This window comes from Theropithecus gelada, chromosome 13 (assembly GCF_003255815.1).
Source record: "Theropithecus gelada isolate Dixy chromosome 13, Tgel_1.0, whole genome shotgun sequence".
Classification (NCBI taxonomy): domain Eukaryota; kingdom Metazoa; phylum Chordata; class Mammalia; order Primates; family Cercopithecidae; genus Theropithecus; species Theropithecus gelada.
The window spans coordinates 43959816-43984549 of record NC_037681.1 but is presented as its reverse complement, the minus strand read 5'-3'; the positions used below and the strand labels follow the sequence as shown (position 1 = coordinate 43984549).

The following is a 24734-nucleotide window of genomic DNA, read 5'->3' as shown; positions in this document are numbered from 1 at the left end:
TATCTGCAGTGTGATGCTCAAGACCAAGGAGGTGACAGTCCCTCTCCCTGGGCCACCTCAACTGTCGCCTGGTATCCCGTTAAGAGGCACTTGACAGGCTGGAGCATGACCAGGGAGGACATGCACATGGTAAACGGGTCCTTCGCAGGATGGGCAGCTGAGGCCACTGGAGATTTTTGGTCTGGAGAGAAGGAAATTCTGCCATCCTCCCAAAGCTGAAGGGCTGTCATGTAGAACAGGGACCAGCTTTGCTCTGGATGGCTCCAGAGGGCAGGGCCATGGAGTGACAGGAAGAGACAGCTCTTAACCATTTAACAGGACAGACTGTCTAGCAATCGGTGGTTCCTGCTTAGTTCCCAGTGGTGACGGTAGATTCCCTCCCAGTATGAAAGTTCTATGGAAAAACAATTAACCCCAAGTGTGGATGATTCTAATCATGGGAAATACATTCAATGCTTAGTTAACAAAGCAGAGGGAGCAGCCTGTGGCTAAACCAGGATAAAAATGGCAAAAGTGCACTTATGAAAAGGTTCAAGCTAACCACTGAAAACACCCACAGGTAGAAGTCAGACATTGTAACTACATGGGAACTGTGCCTTGTGAGGGGCTACCCTTTCCATCCACCAGCTAGACAGACTCGTAGACTGTTATGGACTGAAACGTGTACCCTCCCATCCCAAATTCCTATGTCAAAGCCCTAATCCCCAGTGTGACTGTGTCTGGAGAAAGAGCCTTTAAAGAGGAAATTAAGGTTAAATGAGGTCATAGGGTGGGTCCCTACCCAGTCGGACTGGTGTCCTTCTAAGACCAGGAAGAGACACCAGGAGTGCTCATGCACAGAGGAAAGGCCATGTGAGGATACAGCGAGAAGGCGGCTGTTTGCAAGCCAAGAATCGAGGCCTCACCAGAAGCCAACCCTGCCCGCGCCTTCATGTTGGACTTCCAGCCTGCAGAACTGTGAGAAAATACATTTCTGTTGTTTAAGCCACCCAATTTGTGGTATTTTGTGATGGCAGCACAAAATGAAAAGTTAGAATATCTGCAGTATGATGCTCAAGACCAAGGAGGTGATAGTCCCTCTCCCTAGGCCACCTAGCCTGTCCCCTTGTGTCCCTTTAAAAGGCACTTGACAGGCTGGAGCATGACCAGGGAAGACACACCTTAGCAGACTAAGATGTAGCCATGGCGTTGACTTTGCTGATGTTGGTGAAAACGAATATACACTGGCATCGTGTGTAGCCCTGGATCTAGGGCATTAAGCAATGACAATGAGAGGTCATTTGGAGGAGGGGAGGGCAAGGTAGTGAGAGGCCTGTGGGCAGAACCAGACTGTTCACAGTGCTGTGCTTAGTCATCCAAGAGGCTGCCAGGACACTGTAAAAGGAAGGAGCATTTGCCTTGTGGTGTACTGAAAACACTTGGGCTTCCCTTGAACACAGACATAATACAAATGGTTTAAAAATATAAACATATATTCTTTTTCAAGGAAGAGAGTTACATGAAGAAAACAGGCAATGACAACGATTTCAATGGATGGCGACCTTTCAGCCATTTTTTCTTCAAGCAATTTACACAATGTTTTGTGCTCCTAAAATACTCTGCTTGTATTATTTTTACCCCTTATATTTCTAGAATAGTGAGTGTTCTCCTGAATGGAATATAATTTCAACCAGATCGTTTCTCATTGAACCAGTTTTGTGCCATGTTTTCTCCAGTTTTGTTTCCTATTTGGGGTGCCATGATGTCCTTCCCTCCCCATCACACGGGGACAAGCAGCACACATCCCACGTCGTGGCCCAGCTCACCTTCTCGCAAAACTCCTCCCAACCTCTAGAAAACTCTAGGGCTCAGTCCAGCATGGCATGCTTTTCCTGGCACAGACAGCAGATGCCAGATATTTAAATAGTGGTTAGGCAACGGGAAACTCGCCATTAAACCCCTGTCATGACAGGAGAGAGCGGGGTGCACAGAGAACTTCCTGCCCATGGATGTGCACCTGATTTCCCTGTCGGGGGTTAATGGCCCCCAGTGTTTTCTACCCAGCTCAAAGCCCCTGAGGATCAAGGAGGTCTTCACCTTGCAAGACCAGGATGGCCTCGGAGACGATGGACTCTTGTGCAAGATCTTGGGTTGTTACCCCAGCAAACACTGACTGATGAGGCTAAGAAGTCAGCCAAGTAGCCCGAGCGGGCTCCCTGGGCTTGGCATGCCAAGCATTCAGAGAAAGGGATGGCTTGGGCCTTTGTGCTTAACTCACTAGCTGACGCTGTCTCAAATCAGGACAGGCCCTGCAAACTGTGTGCACACACGTGTGTGTGTGACTCTATGATAGATGGATCTATTGGAAAATCATAATTCTGTGTCTCTGGCACTTCCCTCAAGCATTCTTTCCTAAGATCTGGCATTTGTAGAACCACTCACTGTCCCCTTAACTTTCCTGCAGGCTCTGTCTAACCTGACCCCTCTTTTCTCCAGCCCCTGAGCCTTTATTGCTGGCACCCCCTGGTCTCCCCAGCTCCCCCAGGGCAGACTTGCACCTCTCTCCCAGGGCCTGGCATGGCCACAGGCCTCATGTGCACAGGAGCCCAGACTGCATGGGGCATGCAGCTGGCACCCTGCCTGTTTCTTTTGCCTGGCTCAGGAGAGAAGCCACGTGTGGGCTCTGTGCACAGGAGGTGCCTAAGACCACAACGTGATGGCTCAGTAAAAACTTGGTGGTGCAGCAGGGAGGGAGGGGACATGACTCAAGCTCCTGAGTGGCCTCCGCGTGTCACTGACCTGGAACCTCACGGGTTACCCTGCCGGTGTCTGCTGGGGCCTGCTGCTCCTGAGGGAAGACAGTGTCTAGGATCAGGGCAGCTGGCTTCCTGCCGCGGGTCAGCACCATCACCTGAAGCCCCCAGGAAGGAAATGTCCCCGCCCTTGGCTCCCGTCGGAAGAGCCCTCTCAGCCCCATGGGCAGGGTGACCTCTGGCCCTGTCAGACAACTGGGGCCAGAGCAGGGCTTCTGACCTTGAAGATACTCAGCAGAGATTTGGGGTTGAAAGGCCATATGCTCCCGCAGCCCCGTAGAGAGAGGGCCCAGGGTGCCTCGCTCTGCCTGTGCCCTGCTGAGCAGGCTGGGGCAGCCAGGGGTCACCTCCTGCTCCCAGGATGACACTGTTCCTGGGTGGTCCAGCGGCCTTTGCGGCATCTTTCCGCTTGCCTGGTTCACTCATAGTCAAATGATCTGTTAACAAAACCGTTAAGCCCTGGACAACTCTCCAATTACTGATGAACAAGCCCCGTGAGGACAGAGCCCCGCGAGGAGGGGAGGCTTCCGGAGCAGGGCTGGGCCAGGTACAGCTCAGGCGAGGACGAAGAGCCTTGTGCAGATGGACTTTTGAATTCCCCAGGCTCTGAGACACACACTGCCTACAGGAGGGTGTGTGTGTCAGGGGTCGGGGCTGGAAAGTCAGGGCAAGGGTGGGATGGCGGTTTGGTTTCAGATCCATGTTGTGAGCCATTTAGTCAGACTTGGAGATTATTTTGGACAACCCTGCTTTAAAAGCAGTGGTGGTCCTGAGGTTAAGGTGCTCCAGACCTGCTTTCTTCTCCAGAAGTCTTCAGGATTTACAGTAGTGGTCATAACAACGGCTAATATTATTTGAGCCTACTGTGTGCCAGGCACTGGGCTAAGACTTTACATACATTATTAAATCCTCAAAGCATGTCTGTGAGGATGGCACTATTACCTCCAAGTTACAGATGTGGAAACTGAGGCTTAGAAACATGAACTTAGCAGAAGTTCATGGGGTTAGTGGGAAGTGGAGTTTGAATTCTACCCAAGCAGTCTGCTGCAGAATCTGGGCTCTCAGCCACCATCCATACTGCCAGCCACACCCTCCTAATCAACTCTCTCTGCCTGCAGCTTTGGCTGTTTGGTCTGGAGGAGCCAGAGAATTCTTTTGGTCCCATCTATTGATGTGGCCATGGAGGACCTGGCCCCGGCGGTGTCCCTGGAACCCTGATTATCAAGCTGAATGCCACGGGATACTGAGAGCCCCTGGGTGGAGGTAGGAGGAGCTCTCTCAAGACAGATAGCTCCCAGAATTAGGGAGAAGCTCCTAGCAACAGGCTGCTTCCTGCTGGTTGTTATGGCCAGTGGAGGACTGTCAAACATTACAGTGGGAGAAGGGGATTTTCTTCTGTTCACGGTGGATGCCCTGGGAGCTAGATGCTTCAAATATCATGATATCTCCTGGGACTCATTAACCTGGGACGCTAAAAGGCCATGGACACTGAAAGATGGCCCTGGTACCAGTAAAATAATCACAGTGAACAGTTTTATAGTGATTCCTGCATGCTAGGCAATATACCAAGCCTAGGAGTACGTAAAATAACTCAATCCTCACAACTGTAAGAAGTGGGTTCTATTCTTCTCCCCCTTTTACAGATGAGGAAACTGAGGCAGAGTTCCAGAGCCTGTACGGTCTGGGGCAGGATGTAGTGGAGGTGCTTGGGTACAGAAGGAAGTCTGAAACAGGCGTGGGTCAGGTGTAGGTGGGTGACGGGTTGCAGAACAAGCTCTCCTAAGGGCACTTTCCATCCCTGTATGCCTGGGGCCCTGAGCACTGACCTGCTTTCATGTGAAGGGAAGGGGGAAGTCACAGAACCCTGGTGGGTAATTCTCAGCCCAGTGCTTTGTGCTCACATTCATCAGATGCTTCTGAGGCATCTCTGAGTGCGGGCACTGGCTCGGATGCTGAGCGGGGAGTGGGGATGAGATAGCGTCCTTGCTGCCCCCGACCTCAGGGGCTCACAGTCAAACAGTCTCACAGGCACTCGACCGAGGCACAGCGCACGGCTAGACTGGAGAGCCAAGGCCTGGGGTGTTGCGGGCAGCCTGCGAGCAGAACAGCAAAGGATGAAGTCGGGGCAAGCACCAAGTCAGCACTGGTCATCATCCCCAGAGCAGCTGGGTCGTTGGACAGTGTGTGGCAGGGCCAGACCTGCATTTTGAAAAATCACTCTGGCTGCACCACAGAGCCGGACTGGAAGGAATGTACTGTGGGCTGGGAAGCCAGCGTGCAGGCCAGAGGTGACGGTGGCCTGATGGTGGGGTGGTGGGGGAACAGAAGAGCAGAGGAGAGATACGTAGAAACCTGAATTAATTGAGTTTTCAGACTTAGTGCTAGAGGTGGACAAAGGGCTGGCCACAGACAACGCAGGCCTTGAGTTTGAACCCTGGATGAATTCATGTTGGCATTTCTGAGGCACAGACACAGGAAGAATAGGTCTGTGGGAAGACAATTTCCGTCTGGATAACATTCTGTGCCTCTGGCCTGAGTGTAGGCGAACAGCTTTATCATGCATTCCCAGCTTCTTCCAGAATATTTATGGAGGCTGCGGAAGAACAATGTGCCCTGGACATGTCAGAGTGTGGGGCAAGGAGAGATGAGATCAGTGCCAGGCCTCATGCCTGGGGAGAGCCATCCTGAGTCCTCCTGCCAGAAAAGGATGCATCCAACCTCCCTTTTAGGGAAGGGGTCCCCATCCCTAAGTTAAATGGCTTGACCAGGGATTGCCAGCCCTGTGAACAAGCATGGGCTTCTTCCATCTCCTCTGCGCTGGGGAGGGCCTGGCCTTCTGCCCCTTCCCTAGCCTCCTTCTCTGCTGAACTCTCTAGACCCTGGGCCAGAGGCAACAGTCAGAGCTGCTTTTGGTGGTAAGCAGGCACAGTGCTACGTATGGTCATGTCCACAATCTCACTCAATCCTCCCCGAGGCCCTATGAGGGTGGTACTGTCACCCCATTCTAAAGACGAGGAAAGAAAGGATCAGAGAAGTGAGGAGGCTTGTCCCAGTCACATGGCTATTCCCTGTGCCTCAAAGTATTTTCACAAGATCTCATCACTGTTACCTGTGAAGACAGGGGCGAATGTGGCAGCGAGGATGAACACCGTGCCATGGGGTGGAGGTCCAGTGCCAAAATGGGAAGGGAGGAGCTGGAGAACCAAAGGAAGGGGCTGAGCCATCCCTCTCTTCCAGTACGGCTTCCCAGAAGGGAGGCCAAGCCTGTAGATGGATCCTCATGACCCCTCACCCTAGGCCTGCAAAATATAAAGTAAGAAGAGATACCTTTCCCTGCTCAGGTTGACACGGGCTTTGCTTTCTGGTCTAGAAGCAGGTAGGAGCAGGTGCAGCCTGGCTTTTCACTCCAAGCCAGGCAGGTGAAGACACAATAGCCTTTCTGCAGCTCACCACTAGGCCTGGAGCCTGGTACTTTGAAAGGTCCCCATGCATCCTCTGAGCCACCAAAAACTGTTTGCCAAAGGCGGCAGGGGTAGAAATAGCTACATTCATAGCCTGTGCTATGTCATCAGGCACGCACAGCTGGGTTCACGGGGTCCCAGGCATAGTAACACTGACTCCAGGTCTCACCCAGGCCTGAGCTTGGCCACACCTCTCCCCACATGTTAGCTCAGCGGTTCCAATCCAACGACGAGACAAATGTCTTAGGTACTTCATAACAGGATTCAAATGGAACGAATTCTTTTTTCCTCCCTTATCACTTTGCACACATGAAATCTATTTTTAATTAGCTTTCAATATATCATCTAAAAAAAAATTCTACAGCTTGCTCCCACCCCCAAATTGTTCTTAGAGAAAGAAAGATTTGTCTTGTACGTTTCTTAAGAAAATCTATATGTGCTCAATGCATTTAAATAACACTCATTAAAGTGAACGGCGCGCAAGCTGGCTTCTCTAGTCACAGATGAGAGACAATCGCTTGACCTATTGCAAATCAAAAAGCATTTCCACGCCACCTTTATTTTTCAACTGGTTAAGTTTTAAATTAAAGTCCCAATGCCCTTTCTGGAAAAGCAGACTAATAGGACCCCAACTGAAATTTTAGCTCAGTGGATCGGAAGATAATTACAAGAAACAAAATGTGAAATTTTAAATCAGGGCACTAATGAAGTCTAAAAATACCAGTGGCCCATCCCTCTGGCTGGCAAGACCTGTTCTTCGTGGAGGGGAATCTCCCCATAATTACTCAACTCTGGGAGAGGCCAGGTTGTCACGTCAAACAATAGCCGAGAAAATCGGGGACTTTAATGAGCTAGATCTCAAGGCGTTGCATGGTGGATCTTATTATAATGCTGGGCAAGGTTTCAAACAGAGAACAGGAGAAAAGGAAAGTTCTTTTCTTTTCCAAAGTGGAGTTCTGACTTGTGTTGACGCCATCACGCAGAGCCTCCTGTTCCCGCCTGGAGCCAGCTGTCTGTCATTTAGGAGTGTGAAATCAATTGGGCTTCAGAGATGTAAAATCCTAAGGGGCAAAATTAAAAGTGACCCAAATCCAAGCCCACGTGGTCCTGTTAGGAGCATGACTCTCATACGGCAAGTTTCAAAGATTTAGTTTCAAAATTCGGGTTTCTTATTTTAAAAAATATGCAGTTGTTTGACATTAGGTCTGACAGACAAATTATAGCTTCAGCAATAAAGGCTTTTAAGATTAGAAATGAAAAGAGATTTACTTATACATTAAAAAAAAAAAAAAAACAAAACCCACCCAGGCTTGAGTTTGGAGGCATTTGTAGGCGCATGCATCACTCTTTCTTCCCCACAAATACAAGGGGATAAATCAACTGATGAGGCCGTAAATAGAGAAGCGAGTCACATGGAATTTCAAGGAAAGAGCCAGTGTGCTGGCAACCTCTGGAAATCAGGGTGATGGACGGGTCAGTTGTTGTCACTGACTGGTGGGTCTCGCTGGCTCACCAGAAGGCAGGGCTGCACCACACTTTCTAGGTCCACCCCATCCCTGGCCCTCACATGGCCCTCAGTCTGCCCAGTGGGGCCTGGTAGAGGGAATATTTGCAGGGCCCCTATTTCTTGTCCCCTCCTGTCCATTGGCTCAGGACCACAGAGGATGGTTCACATCCTCAGGTCCCCGCACAGAGGTTACAGGAACAGCTCTGCAATGGTCATGGACCCCGTGGGCACAGAAGTCCTACAAGGTCCTGTCCCTGCCACCTGTGTCTTTCTGATCTCATGGGCTCAGGGCTGACAATGTTTAGCTGCCTGCACCCAGCAGCTTCAGTGGGGTGGATCCCAGCTTGGTGCTGAGCCCCAAACTAGGGACTCCAGTCCTATCTCAGCTAGTTACCTTTTTGCACAAAACAGCTCCTTTTCCTAGATGCATGCCTGGAACGTGGCAAGCCAGCAAGATCTTGCATTAGCCCTAGAAGACCCCAGAGGGGCGATGTGGGGAGAGAATATGCCGCCTGGTGCCTTGGGCTTTGGCATAGCCTTGGAAGCAGGATTCCCACTACCCAGTTGTCAGAGTTGGTGACTCATGAACTTGAGCTGGGAGTAAGTTTCTTTCTTTCTTTCTTTTTCTTTTTTTAAAGGGAGACAGAGCTTAACCAAAACAATTCAAACAAAAAATCAATTTAGTCATTTTTTAAAAAAGATCTTAAAGCAAGAGTTTACCAGAATTTAGAGGTAATTTTCTATAATTTCGTCATTTAAAACTAGTGCTGATTTCCAAAACAAAAGCAGTCAGGGCTCAGTCAGATTGGGAATTAAAACCGACCGCAACCAGACATGAGCTTTATTGTTGGGATGCTTGACAAGGCCTGAAAATTGCTTAAAATGACAAAGGAAGAGACTTGGGAGAGAAGACAGGAGAGTGGCCAGTGGGGTTCCTTGCTCTGCTGAGAGGCAGAGCCCCCCACAATGCTATCTCAAGGGGTTTTATGTGGGAAGGCTGGGAAGCTGTGCCCAGAGATGCATACTTTCTAGGACCGTCTAGTCTCCTCTTTCAAAGGAGATGTAGATACCCCACTGGGGCAGACTGCTTGCCGTGGACTCTCCTGCCCCCTCCTGCCAGGGAGCTGCCTGTACCTGGCAGTGGCCCAGCAGCCTTCCCCACTGCATCCAGCAGGAGCAGGGACTTGGCTTGTCTGGGGTGCTAAGGGCTAGGCAAACCTATAGCAGAGGAACCCAGCAAGCCTCATATGTGTGCCCTGGTCCTCCTGTCCCCTTCTGCCTTCCAGTCTGGACTGATCCCTCATACAGACATCAAGAACCCTAATCCTGGGACTGGGAACTCCAGCTAGGACCATGTCCAGCATGCATCCTTCCAGAGGCTCTGTTCTGAAGGCTTTACCTTCGAGTTCCCTGGAGTGAAACTCCTCTGAGGCTGGGAGAAGAGGGTTAACTGAAGGCTGAGGCTGGAGGTGCTCTTTCCCAAGGTCTCACAAAGTCACCCCTGGATCCTTGAAACGAAACATTCAAGTGCCTCAAGATGGTCTGGGAACGTCTCCTGGGCCTAACTAAATTGCCTTGGGCACTGCTCTCATCTGATGGCATGACCGAGGGTGCTTTCCCTGGGAAGGACACAGTTCATGCTCTGAATTTCCTCGTGGGTGGAACATGGAGAAGGCCCCAAAAGGGACTGTTCTGTGGTGCCCTAAGAGTGGATGACTCTCACCCTTTTGCATCTTGGCCTGACCTTGGGGGTTGGAGGTGAGAATGGCCAGGGCTTGGGCTGGAGGGGGCGGGCTCTGGGCTTTGCAGGCTCTCCCTTCCTTCCTCTTCCTGGGCTCCCTCTTCTTACCCAGGTGCATTTCCCCACCTTCCTTGTCCCACCCTCCACACTTTTCCCCTCCTTCCCCCATCTCAGGCCAGTTGTCTTGGGCAGGCAGAGGCTCCACTGCAGCCTCTGGGTTGGGGAGGCCAGTGAAGGAGCTGGCATGAAGCACACTCCTGTCCCGGTGGTGTTGCAGTGACCGCGCAGGGAGGTGCAGACGCAGGCCTGTGGGCAGGCACGTGGCAGCAGGACTTACCTCTGGGGTGCCCTGGGTCGGTGAACTCATACTTCCCCACGCCAATGGTCCGCAGCATCTGCAGCCCGTGGGCCGAGTCAGTTGTGGGGGGCCCATTGGTGGCAGGGGCACCACTGGGGAGAGTGGCGGACGGCTGGGCTGGCGGCGGTGGAGGCAGCAGGGGCCCTGCCATGTGGCCGTTGCCCACAGCGGTGGGTCCTGGGCGGGCCACCTGCCCCACACCGGGCAGTGTGGACACGGCCAGGGGCTGAGGGCTGGCATACAGGGCCTGGGCGGGCATGTTCACCACCACGCTGCTCAGTGGCTGAGAGGGCGGCTGAGGGAGCGAGTAGTGGCCTGGCATCAGCGGGAGTTGGGGCCCCACGTGGGGAGGCAGTGAGGGGGTCACCCCAATGACCGGGGCCTGGACGTTCACAGCCGGGCTGAAGGTGGGAGGCTGGGCCACTCCATAGGAGTGTGCGATCAGGGTGGGCTGGTTCCCGGCGGCCACCGTGGTCACCCATGGCCCTGTGCCTGCAAGGGAGATGGAAGAAACGTCATCTGCCGGTTACATATTCACTCAACAAACACTGACCACCCCAGGCCCTGCACTGGGTGCTGGGTCACAGAGGTGAATGAGACACCTGCGAACAGGAACTGACTGATTAGGAATCTGTGATCGTGGCAGCCCAGGATAAGTGTGCTGGGGGTCTATGAACAAACAGCTATTGGGGCTCAGAGGAGGAAGCAAGGCATGCCTGGGAGAGGTGAGAGGCAGCAGAGCAGAGAGAAGGAAGCAGAGCCCTTTGAGAGACTTGGGGACTTGGGTTCCACTCTCAGCTCTGCCACTTAGTAATTAAGAGCCTCAGGAGCAAGTTCTTTTTTATTTTATTTTTTGAGACAGAGTCTCACTCTGTTGCCCAGGCTGGAGTACAGTGGTGTGATCTCAGCTCACTGCAACCTCCACCTTCTAGGTTCAAGTGATTCTCCTGCCTCAGCCTCCTGAGTAGCTGGGATTACAGGTGTGCACCACCATGCCTGCTTAATTTTTGTATTTTTAGTAGAGACGGGATTTTTCCATGTTGGCCGGGCTAGTCTCGAACTCCTGAGCTCAGGTGATCTGCCCACCTCAGCTTCCCAAAGTGCTGGGACTACAGGTATGAGCCACCGCGCCTGACCTCAGCAAGTTCTTATTTCCTCTGAGCCTCATTCTTCTCATCTATTAAATGCAATTAGCAATACCTACCTCGGGGGACTACTGGGAAGAACTGAATGAGGAAGATGTACTTGGAAACAAAACAAAACAAAACAAAACAAAACAAAACTAGCAGAGTGTCTGGCAGGTGGTGAACGCTCCATAAATGCTGGGGTTTCTCCTCCCTTTCTGCAAGCTCGCCTCTGAAGGAGGCAGGGGAAGGGGATGGTGGAGACGGGGGTGTTCGCTGGGCCCTCAGGTGAGGGCACTGGAGCCTGGTCCTCGCAGGAAGGGAGGGGCCCGGGTGGGGGACGTGTGGAAAGGCTGGCCAGGCCTTGCTGGGGAGGGCGGGCCTTGTGCTAGGCAATGTAGACATGGCCAGCCCTGGGGGAAACAAGAGAACTCCACTTTAGTCCTTAAGAAAACTTTGGCTGAACAAGGTGGGGTCCAGATACACCTCTTGAGAGCCGACGCAGAGGCGAGGTCAGCTGTGCCAGGCGGGGTGACCTAAGGGGGCTTGTGAGGGAAACTGGGAGACACCATGACAGGGAAGGCCAGTCTGGGCTGCCTCTGACTGAATGAGCCTGGGGCCAGGTCTCCATGGCCCAAATGGTACCTTGGCTTTCACAGCTGCTCTGGGGTGGCAGCGTAGACTGAGGATGGGGAGAGAGAGGGAGTAGGGGGCAGAGGGCCACTCAGCACCACAAGCCCCACAGGATAGAATGTGGAGCTGGGAGCTCCCTCTCAGAAAGAAAATGGCGCCAACGTGGGGCAGGAGCTAAGACGGCGGGTCACTACCAGACCACTGTCCAAGGGAGAGCCACTGTCTGGTGGTGAGGAGCGAGGCTCAGAGTCACACAGACCACGGTACGAGGCCTGGGTCGCCCCTTCCCAGCCGAGGGACCATAGGCCCAAGCTTTTTCCGAGCCAGTTCCATAAGCATTGCGATGATGCACAGAACAGGACGTGCAATACATGTGCAACACATATTTATGATTTTGATAATGAGAGAGGTCAGGGAGAACTGGAAGCCAAGAAACTGCAGTGAAGTCATGGCAAGATTCTAGAACGGGCTGCTGATGAGAACTGTCCCCAAACCTGAAGAGGGGAGGTGGTGTCATTATGAGCCAGCCTGGGTGTCTTAGGCACAAGGCATGTCATCCCAAGCTCTGCTCTTTCCAGGATTAGCCAGGGAGCCTGGAAAAATGCGTCACAACTTCAGAGCACAATGGGCGGGGCCCAGGGGACTCTGTGGCAGAGACACAGAGACACAGTGCCATGGAGGTGATTTACTTATGATGTGGTGAATGGTCCAAGGGTACAAGAGACCTAAAGAGAAGTCTCTAGTTATATGTGGCAAGCTCCCAGCATTTTAATCCGTGACTTGGTCCTGACGTGGAGTCTGCAGGGAACATAACTGGGAGGGGTGGGGTCAGCAACAGAAGCTGGTGTCTAAGAGATCCTAACAGCAAACAGGGGGACACTGATGAGGGCTTGCTATTGGGTCCCCAAACCCAGCTGCCTAAGCCCAACTGTGAGGACATGAACAGGGGTAACTGTAGCTGCTGGGGCATCTTGGGGTGCTGTTGAGGCAGCATGTGATGTGGCTACTAGCTGAGCAGTGATGAGACCAGAGGTGCTGAAGGAAGCACGTGCCGGGCAGACCACTCATGGGCTATTTGCATTGAGTTCTGGACGCTGCACTTCAAGAGGGATGCAGGGGGCAGAGCAAAGCCCTGGAAGGCAAAGGGCCTGGAATCTATGGGCTGTGGGGCATGGCTGAATAGCCTGGGGTGTTTATCCTAAGACTTTGAGAGGGGCATGAAAGGGGTCTCCTGGCACCTGTGGGGCTGTTGTGTGGAGGGGCAAACTGAGGTGTTCTGTAGATCCTAAGGGGGGGCTCTGGGGCCAACGGGAGATAAAAGAGAGGGCATTCATTATGGCTGGAGCTGTCCAAAGAAGGGCTGGGATGCTGTACGAGCTGGTGAGTTAATTCCCAGTTCCCGAGGGTAGAACACCCCAGTTGTCATACAACCATTAGCAAGGAAAAACCTTACTGGAAGGCATGTCTCAAGAAATTTGTTATGAATCAGAGTACCCAGGTTTGGGAATGATGATTCAAAAGAATCCGGAGCCAATTCAAAGTCATCCCAACAATGTCATTCTCACTCCTTTTGCTCTCTGGAGTCCTTGAGTAGCAGAGAAAGAAGTAGAGAGACAGCTCCTTCACAGGGAATTACACACAGTGCCTTTCCCCCTGAACCTGACGAGGGGGCTTCTGACCCTGACAGGGTCAAGACCTGCTGTGCAGGAGTTGGGGTCCCCAGGAAGCCTCCAGCTTCTCACCAAGCCCTGGGCTCAGTCGTTTCTATCTGCCGACGAGGGACATACCTGGATTGTCACTCTCCCTCATCTGTTTGGAGGGTGGCTCATCAGTGTCCCAGGGTGTGGACTGATTGATAGGCGTCTGCCCCCACCGGATGCTGGTCGCCAGTCCCTGGGACTGACTGTCTGCCTTGGAGATGCCAGGAGCCTGTGGGAAGCAGATGAGGAGGTGAGCATGGCCTGGCCAGGGACCATTCTCCAGAACAAGACTCCCTAGGAGGGACCTAGCCTCCAAAACAAGCCTCCCGTTGCCTAAGCTTCGCCCACTGAGCACAGGGTCAGAGACAGAGCCTACTATGGTTCTGCCATAGTAGTAGCAGCTGGGACCTCTGCTAAACTCCTGCCTCTAGGAACACCCAGGCCAGTGCCTCCCTGGACACCCTCCGTGGCCACTCACTCTACCAGCCCTATCACAATGGGAAGAGCGTTCTGAGCTATGAGATGGGATCTCCGGCCCTCGGACCATCCACAAACCACAGCCACACAGATGCTACCAACTTATCAGGGCATGTGCTGAGCACTGTGTGCCCAGCCCAGCCTCTATGTCACCACTGGCTGGCTCTTGGACACAGGAGAGGACAGCTTTCCAAGGGGCCACCGGCAGGTAGCAGGTGAGGGACTTTATACCTTTCCCATCCTGCCCCCACCCCAGCCTCTGAGGCCCAGTCGTCCTATGGAGGAGGCGTGGGGAAGGTGGGAGCTGAGGCCCATGGCAGGGACAGCTCAGATACTGCTCCTAGGTGGACGGTGGGACCCTCAGCTCCTCTGTGCAGGAAGGAGGCAGGCTTTCCGCTCTGTGAGCCCACTCTCTAGCTCAGATTTGCAGATGAATGAAAAAATAAACCTCAGAGTGAAAAAACAAAAACAAAAACAAAAACCACCAGGACAGCATTTGTCTCCCTGAGCCACAGCCTTATAACGGAATATTATATAGCTATCAAAAATCATGTGTGAAGAATTCTTGATGACAAAATGCTTACACTATAATGTTTAATGAGAAAAACAGGCCCCAGAATGACACACAAATGGCCTCCCTATGCAAACACACCAGTGTCAGACAATATATGTAGGAGGGAAATGACCAAAATGTTAACAGGGATGTTATTCTTGGGTGAGGGGATTATGGGTAACTTATTTTATTATCTATACTTTTCCGTATTTTCCTTTTTTTTTTTTTTTACTATGGCCATTATATATATAGGCAAAAAACAAACAAACAAATGAAAATACTCCTGGAAACATGCTGGAGAGGTTGGGATAAGATACCTGGGATATGCGGGGGTGTGGGTGTCAGGACAGGTGGCCCTGGGAAGAGTGAGCACAGTTCCTCAGAGCACAGCCAGAGCCCAACCAGGTGTGGGATGAGGGGTGGATACGGATGCCCACCAGGAACAGCCACAGAAGAACACAGGAGCCTCCAGGGGCATCTGCAGGCCTCTCAGGTGAGGACCATGGTCCTTACCGTGACTTCTGATGAAACCTGACCCAGGAACCCAGCTGGTGGGAGACAGGGCCTGCTGCTGAGCCCCTCTGACCAGAGTGGCTCTCCTGGGTTCTGTGCCAGGCACAGAGAGGGGGTGTGGATAGGGAGGCTGGGCAACACTTGGGGCTTTGACGCATAGTGCAGACGACACACAGCGCCTCCATAAGGGCCTGATGGAGGAGCGGGAGCCATATCCCATTAGGATCTGTGGGCTGCGCTCTGCTAATTGCATCAGGCTGCACTTTATCTCTGGCCTGCATTTCAGATGCTTTGCTTCTGTGAACAGAGCAAGAAACAAAGGAAAAGGGTGAATCTCCTGAGAAAAGAACAATTCAAGGGACAAGCTTCCTTATCAGAGGGCCTGCCCCATTTCTATCTGTGGGACAGGCAGAAGCTGGGAGGAGAGGGGGTTGGGGACTTCGCTGCACTCACTAATAGTCTTAGGGAACAATAGCATGGTTTTTCCGGCATTCTCCAAATAGACAGCTTTTAACGTGTGCCCTGTCTGAAGGATCTATCCACTCTGCAGCCTTCGTTGTATTTCCAGGCTCTCAGGTCCTGGTGGCTCAGAGGTAGGGAGACTGCTTTCCTCGGAATCAGAGGCATCCGAGGGAGAAGGAGCCTATGCCAAGTCCCATGCCGTCCCCGGGAGCAAAGTGTGAATGCTAAGATCCCAGCCTCATGACCAGCACTCCCTTCACAGACAGCGCAGAAGCCCCTCCTGCCTGGAGGAGGTGCTGCAGCCCCTCTCCGCGGTGCGGGATCCTGGAGGTGTCCCAGGCAAGAGGCTGTTGAGGTTTTCAGCATCCTCCGACAGACACTCTTCTCCCCTCTTGAATCACACTCCAGCCTGGCAACTTGACAGGGAAGGGAAGCTTCTGGAAACTTGCCCTGGAATAGCCCCTGCCTCCAGGAGAGGAGGTTGGGGTCCCCTCAAGTTTGGGTCCTCATGTTCTGAGCACTAAAACTTCAGGAGTTCCAACGGTCACCCTAAAATTGTAGGAGTTTCTGAACTTGAAAAAATCTCACTTTTCCAACACAGATTGCTCAGCCCCTTGGCTTCAGAGCACTCCTGCCGCTCATTCATTTAGTTTGTTTCTTCTGCCTTAGGTCTATATCGGGCACCGCTCTAGGCACTGGGGATGCGGATGACCGAGACTCAGCCCTGCCCTCAAGTGGCTGCTGCGTCACAGTGGGAGGACTCGATACATGAACAGCTTGAGGCAAAGACGCTGGGGTGTCCCGGGTGTGCAGAGGCGGGCCCAGATGGGCTGTGAGCAGGCGAAGTGGGCTACAACCGGCCTGCTATTTGGCTGTGTCGTTCATGAATACTACAAGCAATTTCTTATGTATAAGAAAGCAGCTCTGTGGTGAGAACCAAAAGTCTTTTTTTTTTTCTTCTTTAGGAAAGATACACAAGGCTACCCATTTTCTACTAAGCACTCACAACATCTGAAGCTACAAGCAACCTGTAGTTCAGGAATTTTATTTATTTTATTAAAATAATGCAATGACATTCCTTCCTCCACTTTCTCCAGAAAAAACCTGGACACGGGGTGTGCCCTTTGCCGAGGAGCCTGGGCCCCCGGGTAGGTGACATGCAGAGCCACTGGTGATGTGCGTCAGCGCAGCCTGACCACAGCCCCCTCTTGCAATGAGTTCTAGGCCCTCAGTAAAGCCACATGGTCCCTGGGTTCTGGAAGCTTCTAGGGGACCATGTTCAGGTCCGTGGGTCCAGCTCTGAGTCCAGCTCCTGCTAACTCTTTCCTCCCATGGTTCACAATCCCCGCAAGCCCAGGCCACCCTGATTTCCATGCCTCCTGGTCGGGGGGTGCTGACGACACAAGAATGCCATGAAAACCAACCAGGAGAACTTAGCCTGGGCAGCAGGGAGGAAGGCAGAGTTGAGCAAGCCTCACCTCATGCCCTCCCCCGGCCATCATCTGGGATACCAGTGAAGCCACCCAGACCTTTGGCCGTTCCCCAGTGTTCCTTGCCATGCCTTCTGCTCCACTGACATGATGGCACTTGGCAGAAAGAGGCAGACCAGGAGAGCCTCTCCGTGCCTGGCCCCACGGAGTGGCCCTATCTGCCCATCATCAGGCCTGAGCAGGCTTCTCTTGGTTTTCCTTTAATGAGATGCTAATGGGATGCATCATTAACGCAGACGCTTTTTAAACCCTGAGCTCTTGTAAATTTTCAAAGGTCACAGTTTTATGGCAGCTGACAGCATCCTGCTTCTTTCAGCAACTGAAGAACACTAAAGACCCAGGGCCTGTATGGTTGAAGCTCTCTGTGAGGCAGTGCAGAGTGGGAGGCACCTGCTGACCATGGGGGCTGGGGGCCTCCACATTGCAGCAGTCTCAGAGGACACGTGGGTTCACTCCACCAGCTTGGGGGGAACCAGCCGTGCACGGCCCACAGAGCTGCTCTGAGGGACCTGCTTAATTTAGGGAAAAGTGTGTAGGGCCGTAGGTGGTGTGCAATGAAAGATGCCTAGTAGAGGGCGAGGGGCTGACACTCACCCGGGGAGGCAGGAGCAGTGGATGCCCATGGAGTACCCTTTGCTCAGCGGGCTGTGGACCCAGGAGTCTGTGACACACAGCCCCGAGATGCTTTTGCTAATTTGTCCGCCCAGAGGAAACCCCTTTTTCTACTTTGCAGAAAGGTACCGCATAGACTAGCAGTGTCCTGCGTGGCAAGGGAGGTTTGAGGTTTGAGAGATGGCAGGGACTCCCCTGGGGTCCTCCCAGGCCTCGCTTGTTCTCACCTCTACTCTCTGTGCACCCAATGACCACAGTACTTAGCGCACTACCCCCAGGACCTTGTTTCTGCCCCATCTTTGCAGGCAAAGCTCCATAACTCCAAGAGGGCAGGGTCTCTGAGCTACACTGTTGGCCAATGGAAGAAGCATGCATCACTGTTGGCTCGATGAATGAATGAATGCACAGGGTGGATTCCAGGGAGAGTGAATGACACGAGTCACAGAGCAGAGCAGTGTTCCCTCACTGGGGGGCTGAGGTTTCCATATCATGGGGGCCGTGTATGCTGGGGCCCTTAACACCGTTGTCCTGGATGCTGCTGGAGCCCTGGATGGCCCAATCCACTGACCAGCAGAACCCGTCAGCCCCTCCGGATGCCTGGATACGATCAAGGCATGGACACTGAGGGGTGACTACTGCCTCTGTTGAGCTGGGGGGACCTGGGGGAGTCTCCTGGAGAAAACAGAACACAGCACCCTCCACTATTTGCCCAAGGATGTCAGAAGAGGGTGAATCAATGAAGCCTCGAGAAGAAGCTTCCAGAAGAGATGGGCTGGGGCTGGGCCACAAAAACTAGGCAGGATTCAATCTGGCAGATGGATTGGGGCCCAAGTCACCAAAGGACCCCACAGCAAACAGTGCATTTTCAGCCTAGATACATCTGGCAGAGACAGGCTTCAGAGTCCACTTCCGGGGTACACATGGGCCTTTTCTGGAGGGATGATGATGCCAGCACCCACAGCTCTCTCCTGCCAAGGAAACTGTCTCCCAGACCGGAACCTGCAGGCCACGATGCCCTGTACCATGTGGTGCAGACACGGCTGGCAGGGTGGCCTTCTGCTGAGCATCACTGAGCACCCTCTCTGGGCCAGAGGCACCACCAGGTACCAGGGATCCGTACTGGGCAAAGTCCTGCCCTGGAGGAATTTACAACCAGTATAATGGGACACCTGCACCAGGGAGCCGTGGGGGTGACACAGGCTTGGAGAGAGACCCCAAGGAACAGACCCATGATGTTGTCTCACTCCCACCCCTGTTAACAGAGAGACTGGTGCTACCGTTAAGAAAAGGTACAGTAAAATCACGACGAAATGCAAAGGGGAGACCAGACCAGGGAACATGGGGAGAGAGAACACTGCACACATGCAGGCCCCGGGGCTCCTGGAACTGCTACAGTGGAGCCTTCAGCATAGCACGGAGCTTCCATGTAGCCAAATTAAAACACACACACACACACACACACACGCACACACACACAGTCCTGTGACTCTTTTGACATAGTATGGCAGATGCGACACTATGACAGTCCTGGGCCTATGTTTTTAAGAGGCTTGAAGCTTCTGCCTTGGTATCTTAGACCCTCCAGACCATCAGCAAATCAGATGAACATCACCAAGGGTTACTAGTCAACATCATGGGCTCAGCAGAACTGTTCAGCCAAGCTCTCTCAGAATTCTTGTGCACAAATTTGGGAGATATTATAAAATGTGTCATTTACAGCCACTAAAAAAGAAACAGGTAAAAAAAAAAAGGGGGATACACAGTCTACTGTGTATCTTACTATTTTGTATATATTGCAAAATAGTAAAGGGTAAAGTCATTTGTGCCTTATCCTGGACATAAAAATGCACAGTGTTACATGCATCTCTTTGCGTTCTGTAGAGGATTGGGGGCAGCATAAATATAGTGGGACTCTAATTACATAAATGCCAAAACTAAAGTTAGTGCAGCATTTCCCTAACACAGCCCAGCTGGGTGGTGGGTGTGAAGTGGTCTTGGATGAAAACTTGAGGAGCCCCAGGGAGGACAATGCCGGGGGTAGCCTGGAGTTCCCTGTACCCGGAGCTTCATCTGGAGCCTTGTCTGCATCTCTGGACTCCCCACAACACCCAGCTCATTTGGGGAAGACAAGCTTTGGTGTGCCCATCCCACCCACCTGGCTCTGGGTTCTGATGGCTCCTTCTGGCAAGGGATGCTCACATGCGCTGGCCCTCCCTGCAACTCTGGCATGGTTCTGATTGCCCCACGCATTTGGAACTCCCTACATCAGAAAACTTGCTCTACCAGCTTCCCTTGCAGCTAGGGCATGGCATGTGACCTGTAACTCAAACCCACTTAGGTGAGACTGCAGTCTGGAAAGCTGGGTGACATGAGGAGGCCAGCACTGCTCAGAATCCATGCTCTGCAGAGGCTGGTGGCAGAGGAACAGGGATTTGGGAGCACATGGGTGGGGGAGGCTGTAGTGTCCTCAGCCCAGCACTGGGGGGTGAATGCTGTCATTTCCTTTTTCTTCTCACTCTGCAGGGTTATTCCCAGGGCTCTTCTGAGAATAGCAAGAGCAAATTTGCACAGTGCTCCTAGCAGAAGTGCATTTGTTGCAGGCACCTCTGACCACCGGGCCCTGGCTTGCCCTGGGGGGAATCATATCACACCAGATATGAGCTCCAGGAGGGGGCATCGCTGGGCAGGCCATTCCCTGCAAAGAGTGGATATTTCACTTTCTTTCAGCTTCCCTCCCTCTGCAGGGCACTTGAGGTCTTCATGGTGCCAGGTCCACCTGTGGGGAATGATGGCATCCAGCTTTTGGCAAACATATTCAGACCAGGGTGTTGGGGACTGAACACGTGGGCCTCTCAGGGGCTCTTGCACTACAAAGGTGAAGCCCCAGGAAGGCAGTTCTTACTTGAAAGGAATTACGTTCCAATGGTAGAAAGTCAGGCTTGGGGAGATATCTTGGTGTCTGGGATCTTTCAGATGACAGATCATAGGTTTATAGCTGGGCTGTTAGGTTTTCTAGTGTTGGCAGGTTATCACTGAGAACACTGATTCCAAGATCACTTAGGGAGGGCTTCCGACCACCACCACGGGGATCTCCAATGTGAGTGCACAAAAGCAGCATCTGGAAGACTAGAGGAATGGAAGTTTCTGGACCCTATCCTGAAGGTTCTGATTCAGTTGGTGTGGGGTAAGGGACCCCAAAATGTGCCCCTTTAATAAACCTACAGGGGATGCTCGGCAGGTAGTCCATGGACTCGCTCTGGGGATCAATGAAAGTCTTCACGTTTAAGTTCTTGGGCCTGTGCATGGGGACCGCGGGGTTGATGCTGCTCATCAGGTCCTGACTGGGGGAGTTCTGGGTCTTGCTTATGTGGCTCATGGGAACCAGCTCCTTGGCGAGGCCACTTGTGAGGACTTCTGCTGAGCCTAGGTTTCAGGGGGTCAGAAGGACATGTTGAGAGCCGCCAAACCTGGAAATCTGTGGTCTCCGGGAAGCGCAAATGACATTTACAGTTCTCTCCGTTCTCATTTCCTGATTGCTACTGAACTACAAATGAGAAGATAATCGCAGTCAAATCCCTACGTGGGGCCAGGGGAGGGTCTCCCGAGCCCCACCTGCCCTCATTAATGAGGCTGCCCTCTCTGGCCCCCTGGCCCCAGGTCTGCACCCTCAGCCTCCCCTTCAGAGCCCTGCCATAATGCGCTCTGGTGCCTGATGACATTTCTAATAATACTAACCAATGATGTGTTAAATTGAGACACTTCTGGCTCGCATGCCGGAAACTGCATGATGGTTTAAAGGACCAGTGCTTACCTTTCTCTATCAATTTGCTGCTAAATTACTGCTTTCGGAGCAACTTACAGAAAAGTAATTCTTTATTTAAATTTTAATTTCAATCTTGTCATTTAAAATATATATTCAGATTCCAATCATATTACAGAATATGATGATGTCTTTGGAGGCTAAATGGTCCTGCTGAGAGCCTAGGTGGGGACAGAGGACGTGATGGGGCAGGTGGTAGGAGGGGCTGAGTAGCAAGTGAGAGACAGAGGACAGGCTTGGTGAGGGCAGCCACGTGCTGGGCTGGGAGCTACAACCGCAGATCCCGTCTGGGCCCCAGGCCTGGCCCTGTCCTTGCCCTGTGATCCTGGGCTTGGTGTTGAGCCCCGAGGGTCATCTGTAAATACTTTAAGTGGAAACCACCAGTCACTTCCTATGCCCTTTCTCACTGGATCACCGTGAAGACCCAAGCCATAAACGGATGCCAGGCACAGATGAACTGGTCCTCCCTGGCCAGCCACTGTCCTAACAGCCTCTTCCACGCCAGGTGCCAGCATGTGCTGATTTCCTTCCATGACGAATTCTGCGTTCTTACCTTCATTTCACAGATGAGAGTAATAAGGCCCAGAGAAGCTCAAAAGTACTCAGGGCAGCCAGGTGCGGTGGCTCATGCCTATAATCTCGGTACTTTGGGAGGCTGAGGCAGGTGGGTCACTGGAGATCGGGAGTTCGAGACCAGCCTGGCCAACATGCTGAAACCCCATCTTTACTAAATATACAAAAAAATCTGCTGGGCGTGGTGGTGTGCCCCTGTAGTCCTAGCTACTTGGGAGACTGAGGCAGGAGAATCACTTGAACCTGGGAGGTGGAGGTTGCAGTGAGCCAAAATAGCACCATTGCCCTCCAGCCTGGGTGACAAAGAGAGACTCCATTTCAAAAACAAAACCAAACAAAAAACTCAAGGCATGGTAAGCCTGGGACTCTAACCCATGTCTACTATTTTATCACAAGACCTTCAGAGGTGCTCTGGGATGGCTGGAATGTTCCCAGGCTACCTCTTCCCCAGCCTCCCCGGCTGTGGCCGGTAGCCCCATAAACGGACTCAGCCATATTAAGGCTGTGCCCACGCCATTCTGTCAGGATAATACTAAAGCCCACCCTAGGTACCTGCAAGCACACGGGCCACGGCCTCTCCTTCCCACACTGTGTCAGCCCGATGGGGCCTCCTGCTGTGACTCTGCCAGCCCACTGGGGCTATCTGCTATCTCCCTGGGTTGCACTCCTGGTGCCGCCCACCTCTGTACTTCAGTGAAACCACCCCCTTTAAATGAACAATCACCTTCTGATGCCAAATATGGGAGCATTTCACATCCTCTTTCTCTGATCCCTAACAATGGCTTCCTCCTTCTTCCTTCTGGAAACTCCCTGCCCCTCCATTTTCAGCAACAATGCTTTTCCTGGTTCTTGACCTAAACCTCTTCCCAGCGCCTCCTCCCGGTGCTGTTCGCCGGTGTCTCCTCTCCTCGGATCTCAAGCATGGACGTGCTCCAGGCTCGTGCCAGGCCTCTCTCAGGATTGTTGGGGCCCTGTCTTCTTTCTTAATGATGTTTCTGATGTGAAACACCTGTGTGGTAGCCCGCATCTTTGATAGAACCCAGCTTTCTATAGTATCCTGGAAGTATGTTTGCTTTTCCCTTTTCCAACATCAAAGTCTATACCCTGGAGACACTTTTGCTGAAAGTGCAGCACAGATGGCCTCCCTTGCACACATAAAGCAACCACAGATGGGGCTGGTTTTTGCACCGTGCTCTGGAATGTGCCCTGTCCGGGCCCCCAGCCCCTTCCTCCAAGCCCCCCTCCCAGTGGATGGGCCTTGTGGACAAAGGAAATGATAAATCTGGCAGAACCTTACAACTCAAAAGCTTTCAACTTTCCTCTAACAACTTTCAACCGAAAACTTCTTAGTCCCATTTCCAAGTAACTTTTCATCCATTACAAAACCCACAAAATTTTCAAAGGGGCTTTGAAATAAGATCACCTAGAAAAAAAAAGCCCATCACAAACGGAAGTCTTTGAAAAGAAAGAGGCCCTTTCCTGTGCTTCAGCTCCCCTCTGATACCAGTTTCCCTTTCATTCTGCGGAAAGGTGCAGGGCAGGCCTGGCCCTCAGCAGATGCCTGTGATGTGCGGGAGCCAGTGGCCCAGACGGACAGACAGGGACGCGGAGGAGCGCGAGGGGCACCTCTCACAGAGCAGGGCCGGGCCTTTCATCCCCGTTCAATCAGGCCGCACCGCTCCCCCAACAGCCGCGTTCCTTGTAGCGGTCCGGCCTGCTCAGAGGCCCCGCCGCCCTGCCTGTTTCTGGTCACCGTGGCATTGGTGACAAGGCAGCGCCCTCCTGAGCACGGCGACCCTCTCCATTCGTGTCGCCAGAGTGGGCAGGGAGGTGGGCACGGCAGGGGCAGCCCCCGCTCTGGCCTTTGATAGGACATTTTCCAACTGCCGGCCCTGCGGGCAGTGACTCCGGGCCCACCCCCCGCCCTCCCCAGGGTCAGCTGCAGACTCGCAGACGCACATCACACAACGCCCATTTCCGGGAGCCTTTGTTATTTTCAGATTTGAAATCCGTAGTAAAGCTGGTGAGGAAAAGTCCGCTGTACAGGGCTACGGGCCAGTGTGGGGCCACAGGTGGACTCCCTTACTGAACCATTTGTGGATGGGGCCTGGCCCTCAGAGACTACAGTCTGAACACCCAACATTATTATTACTATTTTTGATACAGGGTCTGGATCTGTCATCCAGGCTGGAGTGTGGTGGTGCCATCACAGCTTAGTGCAGCCTCGAACTCCTGGGCTCAAGCGATCCTCCTACCTTGGCCTCCCAAAACACTGGGATTACAGGTGTGAGCCACCATGCCTGGCCTCAACATTAATTGTGAGCCCAGCTACTTGGGCCTGCATGGAGATGACTCGCAATGACCCCAGGAGAAGAAGCAGGCTGTTTACAACGGCTTGGCTAGGGGCTGCCCTGGCCCCTCTGCCCCACCCCCAGGGCCTTCCCAGTGCCTCCCCAGAGGGCATTCTAGGATTAACTAAGCCCTCCTGTGTGCAGGACCTCCCAGAGCCAGAAAAAACCCCAAGACCAAGTCCCCATTGTCTGTGACTCCCTTTGTGACCTTCCTCAGTAGTCGCTTAACACACTCATTAAGACTCCTGGGCTCGGGTGGGTGCGGTGGCTTATGTCTGTAATTCCAGCCCTTTGGGAGGCCTATGTGGGTGGATCACGAGGTCAGGAGTTCAAGACCAGCCTGGCCTAGATGGCGAAACCTCATCTCTACTAAAAATACAAAAATTAGCCGGGCACAGTGGCAGGTGCCTGCCTGTAATCCCAGCTACTCGGGAGGCTGAGGCAGGAGAATTGCTGCCCCGCTCCCTGGGAGGTGGAGGTTGCGGTGAGCTGAGATCGTGCCATTGTACTCCAGCCTGGGTGACAAGAGCGAGACTCCACCTCAAAAAAAAAAAAAAAAAAAGGCAG

The 24734-nt window shown here is 52.7% G+C and overlaps 1 protein-coding gene across 1 annotated transcript in view; it reads right to left on the bottom strand.

Annotated features, from left to right (window-relative positions):
• The window catches only part of KLHL29 (kelch like family member 29), a 321749-nt gene that overhangs the window by 55037 nt on the left and 241978 nt on the right, over positions 1-24734 (bottom strand). The window contains exons 4-5 of the mRNA XM_025354805.1: positions 13404-13545; positions 9839-10351 (exon numbers count right to left, since the gene is read on the bottom strand). Of these exons, the coding sequence (XP_025210590.1) occupies positions 9839-10351; positions 13404-13545 (655 nt within the window). The remainder of the gene's footprint in view (positions 1-9838; positions 10352-13403; positions 13546-24734) is intronic.